At 55.7% G+C, this 8,482-nt stretch overlaps 1 protein-coding gene across 2 annotated transcripts; it reads left to right on the top strand.

Moving 5' to 3' along the window:
* Positions 1-1,403: 1,403 nt before the first annotated feature.
* Tlx1 (T cell leukemia homeobox 1) lies at positions 1,404-7,982 on the top strand. Of its 2 annotated transcripts, none has more exons than XM_020171271.2 (3): positions 1,404-2,276; positions 4,385-4,586; positions 6,910-7,982. In XM_020171271.2, the coding sequence occupies exons 1-3, from the start codon at positions 1,706-1,708 to the stop codon at positions 7,130-7,132; spliced, it is 996 nt and encodes a 331-aa protein (XP_020026860.1). In that variant the 5' UTR covers positions 1,404-1,705; the 3' UTR covers positions 7,133-7,982. The 2 variants fall into 2 exon arrangements, with proteins under 2 accessions (XP_020026860.1, XP_073934583.1); XM_074078482.1 differs by having other exon boundaries at positions 4,349-4,586.
* Positions 7,983-8,482: the final 500 nt, after the last annotated feature.

Raw genomic sequence — 8,482 nt, 5'->3', positions numbered from 1 at the left:
CTAGAACAGTGCCAGACACAGTAAATACTCAAATATTTGTTGAATATGGAACCATTCATTCATTATTCACCCACGATGAGAATATTGTACTGGTTGGGGCTATATTCGTTTGGGGGCAGAGATGAGTAAGCAACTTCCTGCCTTGAAGAAGATCTCTTCAAGTGGAGATGACAGACATGACCAAAACAAATAGATGAGGCTTGATAAGTAGAATGTGAGTCTTCACATTCTAGCATCTTGCCTGATAGAGTCAGGCCCTCTTAGAAGGTTGAATCTGAAACTGACATGATATAGACCAGAAATTATAACCCATGCCTCCTCAAAGCTTGGCTCCTAGGAGGGAGCAGACCTTTCCCTCCTGGAGAGGGAAAAGAGAGGAAGCAGAAAAGGGAGTTTCCTCCTTTTCTCTTGGGCTCTCAGCCAGGCAGCCACAGGCAAAACTTTGAAAAGACCTAAATTTGTCTGGGATTCACTTCCCTGATCCTAGTTCCACCAGCCCCTGCCCCCTAGGCCTCCTTCCTAAGATTCCAAAAGTAATAAAATAACTCCTTCCCCTCTCAGCAGTTCAAAGGCTTCTTGCTTGGAATAGTCAGCACTGGGCTAGTTGCTAAGGTGGAAAGCAAAGCAAACCCTTTGGATTCAATCACATACTGTAGGATCAAATTGCTTCTTGAGACATTTTCTTATTAAGAGGAAAGAGGCATCTTGAGGAATGAGCATCCTGGTAGCAAATCCCAAACCAACTCTTTTTGACTTGTACTTAACTTTCAGGAAGTCTTCCCTTCCTTAATTTTAGCCTAAAGAGGCTGAGTTGGTGTGGTTGTTCATTTTTTATAACAACAATACATAGCCAGTTGTTCATAGGCCTTGTTTTAAAGAAAGACAAGCCTGAACTCACCGTCCTGCCTCAGGGCCTGGGCTCCATACCAGGGGAGTAGACAGTCTTCTACTTTCTAACAAGCTGGACTTGAAGTTGGAGTAAATCGCCTAGTTGAGTGACAGGTGTCTCCCAACTGAGCCCTTGGGGAGATTCTCCAGTTGGGCAAGACACCAGTCCCTAGAGGCCTGGTGGACTGGACTCCTTTGGCCCAGTTCAAAGGGAGGAGGCAGCTTCTGCCAGGCCAGAGGGAAAGGGCTCTCACCTCCCCTTCCTTGGATCCATCTGTCTGTCCATTTTGGGGAATGGCCGTTTCTTGTTATTTTTCTTTCTCATTTTAAGCCTCTCTTCGTTGTTCCCCCCTTCTCTTTCTGCAGAAACTACTTGGATCCTTGGTCTCCGTCCCTCTGTTTCTGGCTCCTGCATCTGTCTGGGCTCCTGGCCTCACTCTCCCCCTCCCTTCCCCACCCCCGCGCTGTCATTCACCCGGCTCCTCTCCACGCACAGCCAATGGAGAGACCCGGCCGAAACGGCGAGGCTCTCTCGCTCAGGGCTTTTTCGACCGGTGATTGATGTCCCAGAGTCAACAGCGAGCAAGCAGAGGGAGAGGGGAAGAAGAAGCTGGAGAGGGGAAGAATACGGCGCCCCCTCTCTCCCTCCCCTCCCCCCTACTTTAGCCCTTCTGCGCACTTAGCCTCCAAGTCTCGGCGCAGCCTGGAGCCGCCGTTGCCTCCGCGCCCCTGCTCGCTGCCCCAGTAGTGTAGCGCAGCGAGCGCCGCCGCCCGGATTCCCCCCCCGCCCCCCGGTGGGGCCGGGGCCGGGGCCAGCATGGAGCACCTGGGTCCGCACCACCTCCACCCCGGCCACGCGGAGCCCATCAGCTTCGGCATCGACCAGATCCTCAACAGCCCGGACCAGGGCGGCTGCATGGGGCCCGCCTCGCGCCTCCAAGACGGAGAATATGGCCTTGGCTGTTTGGTCGGAGGCGCCTACACTTACGGCGGTGGGGGCTCCGCGGCCGGAGCGGGGGCCGGGAGCGCGGGAGCCTATGGCGCTGGCGGCCCGGGCGGCCCCGGTGGCCCGGCAGGCGGTGGCGGTGCCTGCAGCATGGGCCCTCTGGCCGGCTCCTACAACGTGAACATGGCCTTGGCGGGCGGCCCTGGTCCCGGCGGCGGCGGCGGAGGGGGCGGCGGCGGCAGCGGAGCTCTAAGCGCTGCGGGGGTGATTCGGGTGCCCGCGCACAGGCCGCTAACCGGAGCCGTGGCGCACCCCCAGCCCCTAGCCACTGGCTTGCCCACTGTGCCCTCTGTGCCTGCCGTGCCGGGCGTCAATAACCTCACCGGCCTCACCTTCCCCTGGATGGAGAGTAACCGCAGATACACAAAGGACAGGTTCACAGGTGAGTCCGGCCCGCGCACGCCCAGCCTGGCCGCGGCTCGGGCTCTGCGCTACCCCTTTCCCGCTTGGTGCCTCCCCAGGACCCCTTGATTTGAAGTCGCCCAGAGCTTCTCCGTGTTTCTCTCAAGTTCAGCCGCCCGCTCAATTCTATGTTCCCAGAATCGTTATGCTGTAAGAGTTGTCGCTCCCTCAGGACCCCTATTCGGAGAAGCAATCCTTGGTCTTCTCCCGGGATCCCAGGGCCCAGTTAGGCCGAGGGAAGAGGGCTGTAGATTCAGACTACCTTCCGTCAACATGTGAGGTATGGAGGGTATCAGAGAAAGCGGTGCGATGTGAATAATAATAATAATAAAAATTCCGCCCTGCTGCCGTTTTCTGATCGAGGATGGAAAGCACCAGAATCAGACACATGAAAAGAACAGGTTCTCCTACCTCCAGTCCCCTACACACACACACTTCGGCGCCCGGATCTCCCGTGCCTATAGTGCTGCCGGGCGCAGCAAAGGCCCCAAGCCCGGGTAAAGGATCAGAGCTGGCAGGTCTTCTTCTAGGACTGTGGGCTTCCTCCGAGTCGGGGGTAGCACAAGGCTGAGCAGCCCCGGACCGCTCGCTCTTCATTTTTTTTCTGTCCTGGCTGTGGGAGGGAGGGAGTGAATAACGCACCTTCCCGGCGGGCAACCGATCAGTGGCTAGAGGACAACCCCAGACGATTATGTGGCGGCTGGCTGACTCCCTTTCTACTCCTTCCTCCGCGCCACCCGGCTCCCTCAGCTGCCGCTTCCGGCCCTCCTTTCCCAGGCGCCCAGCTCTAGCGCAATTGAGCCCTCTTCCTTGGCTCCCACTTCCCGGTCCCCTTAGTGTTCCCTGAGTCTGAGATCGCGATCAACTCGCCGGACAGCTGCTAGAAACTGAGCCCGAGTTCGCCGCTGGGCCTTAGAGAGGGGAGGTAGGAGGCGCCGGCCGCTGCTGGGACTTCCACTGCCTGCCGGACTCCAGGGCCCAACTGTGAAAGGGGTGTGTGTGTGTGTGTGTGTGTGTGTGTAGCCATGATGGGAGGAGCAGCTTAGAACTAGGCTAGGCGACCCCAAGGCACCCCAGGCCCTCTCTTCCTGTTCCAGGCAATACAGACAGGGAGACTGTTCCCAGAGGCTTTGATCAAACTCTGGGCCAGGGCACAAATGGAGTTAGGGGCAGGGCAGAGGCAAAACAGCTGCTCACAGTGGGCCTCCTGGAAAGGGCCCTCAGTCTAGGGGCCTCGGTGCTGCTTCAAGCTCTCAAGCCTGAGAAGGCAGGGCCTGGTGCCTATCTCACTCCCCTACCCAGGCTAGGTCACTCTTGAAGGGCTCTGCTGGAACCTCCAACTACAAACCTAAGCCCACTGTCCAGGAGCACTGAGTATATATGTATACACACATATCATATACATGTGTATATGTGTGTATATATGTGTGATATATACACATATATATGAAAAGTACCCTACAGTCTGCTCAGGAGCCACAGCCAACCTAAGTCCTGTGTTGGGCAGGAAAGAGGTTCTGAAGGAGTGTATGGCTGTGGCCTTGTATTGCCCTGCATGCTCGTGTCTGTGCTTGTGCTTATCTAGGTGTGCATGTCTGCCTGTTTGGGTGTATAGATCTGCAAGTTTTCGTGTTTGTATGCTGCAGCTGTGATGGAGGCTCAGGTCAGGAACCAGTGGGAGCCTCGAGTACCCTCCGCCTCTTACTATTGGGCGTCCTCTCTGAGCCTAGAGGCCTAGGCTGTGGCGTCTGCGATCTTTACCTCGCCTTTCACTCCCCCTGGGTGGGGAGAAGGAGCAGGGAAGCAGGTGGGCATAGGAACGCCCCAGGCTAAGGAGGCCTCAGCAGTGGCGGCGGCGAGGAGGTGTCGGCCTGACAGGCGGTAGGGGGCTCTTTCCTAACTCGGGCCTAGAACTGAGGGCTGCCGGGAGGATCATGGCCTTGCTTTTAGGGGTCCAGCTGCTGCGCTCGCTGACTTCGCGGGGTGTCGGGCCTGGGACGCCTCCTGACGCTCTGCTGCTTGCCTCTGCCGTCTGTCTGTCTCCCGCTCCAGTGGCCCTCTCACCCTTCACTGTAACACGCCGTATAGGTCACCCCTATCAGAATCGGACGCCCCCCAAGAAGAAGAAGCCGCGCACGTCCTTCACGCGCCTGCAGATCTGCGAGCTGGAGAAGCGCTTTCACCGCCAGAAGTACTTGGCCTCGGCCGAGCGCGCAGCCCTGGCCAAGGCGCTCAAAATGACCGACGCGCAGGTCAAAACCTGGTTCCAGAATCGGCGAACCAAGTGGAGGTGAGCACGCAGGCGGGCCGTTGGTGAGCGGCGGCGGCGAAGTCTCTGGCAGCTCTCCGCCGGCCTCCCGTCTGCCCCTGGGCACACACACTACCTCCGCTCTTGGGTGTCCGATGGGTTCGGAGGAGTAGGCTCCGAGCCTTGCGGAAAACCGGAAGCAATCGAGGCCAATAGCTGGGTGGGGCTGAAGAGCCTGGGCTCTGTTTTACCCGAGGCTTTGAGGCTTTCCAGACCGCACATTCTGTGCCCCTGTAGATACGTCTGGTCTCTGCAGCTTGGGCAAGCAGGCGTGTTAGAACAGTCTATGCGATTGGCAGTTCTGGGCTCAATGAGTCTTCAGGGGCTTTTTGATTGTGCAAACTCATATCTAAGGGCGGGAGGGGGACCTCTTCTGTTCCTAAGACTTGGAGGCAGAGGCAGAATGACCCGCGCCTTGTTTCTGCGCTCCAGCCGGACTCCCGGCAAACGGTATGGGGCCCCAGATCGCGGGCTGGCCCTACTGACGGCTTCTTCCCCAGGCGCCCGGCTTCTGCACTGCCGTCCCCCACCCTGAAAGGGGAAAATCAATCCGCGCCGGCTGTGGCGGGGTTTCTTGGGTCCCACTGAAAGGTGGATCAATTAGGAGCAGATGGGTGTGCTTGAGAAAGAGAAAGACGTTTTCTCTTTCCTGTCACATACCCACACTACCCTTACGACACACTCATTTTTATTTTTTATTCACATGCATATACCTCGACCTCTCTGGTTTTCACTCTCTTCTCTTTCCTACTCTCCCGCACATTAAGCGTCCCACACACTCCTCCTAAGTAGCCTTTACTCTTTGCACACACTGGCATTTTCCAGGTGCACCTTCTTGCACTCCTGCACCCTCCCGCACATCTGGCCCGCATTCTCAGTTCGGCACAAACTACTGAATGTTTCTCTCAGGCCCTGGGTGGGGGGAGCGGAGCGCAAGAGTCTGGGCAAAGTCGGCGGCGCCGGGTCGGGCGGGCCTGGGGCAGGAGGAAGGAATTGGAGTTTCCTCTTTTTCTGAATGAAGGCGAGGAATCTGCCCGGGATTCCGCCTTCGGGGCCACAAAGGAAGCCATGGCCCCGCGAGTCTGCCGCCCCCCACCAACATTCCTGCCGCTGGGGAAGGGGTGGGGAACACAGTTTCAGCCCTTTGGAAAGCTAGCAAAAAAGGGAGCGTGGACTAGCAAGGAAGGATCACTGGTATTTTCAAAGCTCATAGGTTGAACCCTAAGGGAGGAGAGGAAGCCAGGACCCCCAGAGAGTGGGGGGTGGGTACAGATAGGCAGCCGGCAGGCAAAGAGAAACTGAAACACAAAGGAAAGGGACAAAGATAGAGTCTCTACCCCACCAGGAAAAAGCGGGAGAAGAGTAGGTAGCCTGAAGAAGTCTTATGTATGCTTAAAAAAAAAAAGCATTGGATGATTTAAACCGCCATTTTCGTTTCAAACAAATTCCTTAATTCAGAACGAAGGGGGAAGGGAGTACGAGAAAACCAGAGATAAGACCGGGCAGCACGAAGGAAGAGAAACATACATGCAGTATGAAATGCAGGAAAGAAGGGAAAGATGAGAGGCAGAAAGACACCGAACGAAAAATCAAGAAGGGGCAGGGAGAGCAGGCCGGTGGCCGCTGCTGGAAAAGGCCCTCGAAGGCTTCCCGTGGTTTCATCGATCGCCTACAAATTGCTTCTGGAGGCCCCGGGGACTCCCATTAGGTCTGTCCACCTTAGAGACAGACGTTTGATCTCAGTTGACAGGGTGGAGGGGCGGCATTAAATGGAGTAAGTGAGTCATCGCTTCCCCAGACCGTCTTGGAGGAAGCTGGTAGGTCTAGAGGGAGCCCCAATTGGGCACACAGCTTGGCGCAGAAGGTCTGAGGCCTGGGAGAGGTTCCTACAGACAAATGAGAAAAGAGAGGTCTATCTGCTGGCCCTTCCCTTAGTGCCTTGTACTCCTGGGGAGTTGAGCCCCCTCCCCAGAGTTGGGACAGCTCCAGATCTTCCTTTGGGCTGGGAAGAGACCTGCCACCAGCCTAGTAGCCCTAGCTGCGCCACTGGGGATGTAAGCGATGCGCATAGATAGGGAGGCTGGGCAGTTTGGGCCTGGTGGACTTTTCCAGTGTTCCTCCAGGATACCATGACTTCATCCACTTTTGGAGTTTCTAATCTGTGTAAAAGTCAGGGGCCCAAATTGGAGCTGGGGCTGCAAAGAGCAGCAGTGTTTGCCCAGGCTATCTCCCCGGAGCTCCTCGGAGCCCAGCGCGCGGCAACCGGGTCTGTGTCCTGGCGGGTAACAGCTTGTTCCCAATGCAGGCGACAGACCGCAGAGGAGCGTGAGGCGGAGAGACAGCAGGCGAACCGCATCCTCCTGCAGCTGCAGCAGGAGGCCTTTCAGAAGAGCCTGGCGCAGCCGCTGCCGGCAGACCCACTGTGTGTGCACAATTCATCGCTCTTCGCCCTGCAGAACCTGCAGCCGTGGTCTGACGACTCCACTAAAATCACTAGCGTCACGTCAGTGGCGTCCGCCTGCGAGTGAGCCTACCCACTCCACCCTGCGGGACCCCAGGCCCAATGGAGGGCTGCCAAAGCCCTAGAGCCAGAACTCTTCCCATCCCTCCCGGCCGCCTTGGAATGGGATTGCACACGAGAGTGGAACAACGTGCCCTTCGCACCAGCTCCCACGCTCCTGCCAGACTGCTCTGCCTTTCCAGGAAGAGAAGGAAAGAGCAGCGGTGGGGACAAGGGGTTAGCGGGCCCCTTCCCAGAAGCCTTTGCGACCCGCATTTGCTGGAAATGTTCAGAGTCCTCTCCGTTTTGCTGTATTTCATTTTATTCTGATTTTAACATGGGACCCAGAAAAAACTAAGGCAGAGGGTGCAAAGGCGCTTCTGGGATACCCAGGGCTGCCCTGTGAACCGGCCTCGGGAAACCCCTCTCTGTCCTACTCTTCCTCATATACTTGGACACTCATAGGCCCACACAGAGGTGATGTCATTGTCCCTCCTGGTGTTACCTAAAGCCACACACAGGGACCTATGGTAGAACACAAGGATCATAGCCTTCACATCATTGGCCTGCTCTATTGAGCACAGGCCACAAGTGACCCAGACTCATTCTGAACAGCATGGCCCCCCCCAAACAGAAGGCAACAACCACACTGTGACACACCAGCTCCCACACAACAGCCTCACTTGACCTGTCAGGCCCCCACCACACATCCCAGCTGCACCCAGGTATGCACAGACAGATTTTCACACAAACTCAGCCCATTTCTCCAGATCCTGTTTGTAGGGGGAGTTTAAGTTATGCACTTATAAGGTGTTTTCTGTGTAACCATTTTATAAAGTGCTTGTGTAATTTATGTGAAAAAAAATAAAACCCTCCGGATCCGGAGTCAGGGCTGCCCAGCATCTTGAATCTATTTGGGTTTGGTGCAAGTCAAGGTTTCGGGAATACCCACTGGTACATGAGCTTGAGGGGGGACAGAACCCTCAGACTTTGGAGGGAGAAAAGAAGGAGAGAAGGAGAGAAGGTAGAGCTGAGGAGAGGAGGGCTCTCCTGGGAATGTTAGCGTTTGAAAGCAATGGATGGATGTCTTTGAGTGTGAGAGGTGTGTGTGTGTGTGCATCGTGTGTTTGTGGTAATGAGGGCAATCAGAATATTACTGATAGTGAAGGTTTGTAATGGTGTTTAACTGTGTAATTATGTTTGCAATTTTTGCATACAAATGCTTGTTTCTGCTTAGTTGTAAATCGAAAGTATCATTGTATGCATGGGCTCGAAGTGGTACGTGTGTAACCGTGAATGAATGTGACTATCTTTTGAGGAGGGTGTATGAGTGATTGTGTATGAGTCGTGCTAATGAGCATACATATTCATTTCTCTT

Source organism: Castor canadensis, chromosome 7 (assembly GCF_047511655.1).
Source record: "Castor canadensis chromosome 7, mCasCan1.hap1v2, whole genome shotgun sequence".
In the NCBI taxonomy this organism is placed as follows: Eukaryota; Metazoa; Chordata; class Mammalia; order Rodentia; family Castoridae; genus Castor; species Castor canadensis.
This window is presented reverse-complemented; position numbering and strand designations above follow the sequence as displayed.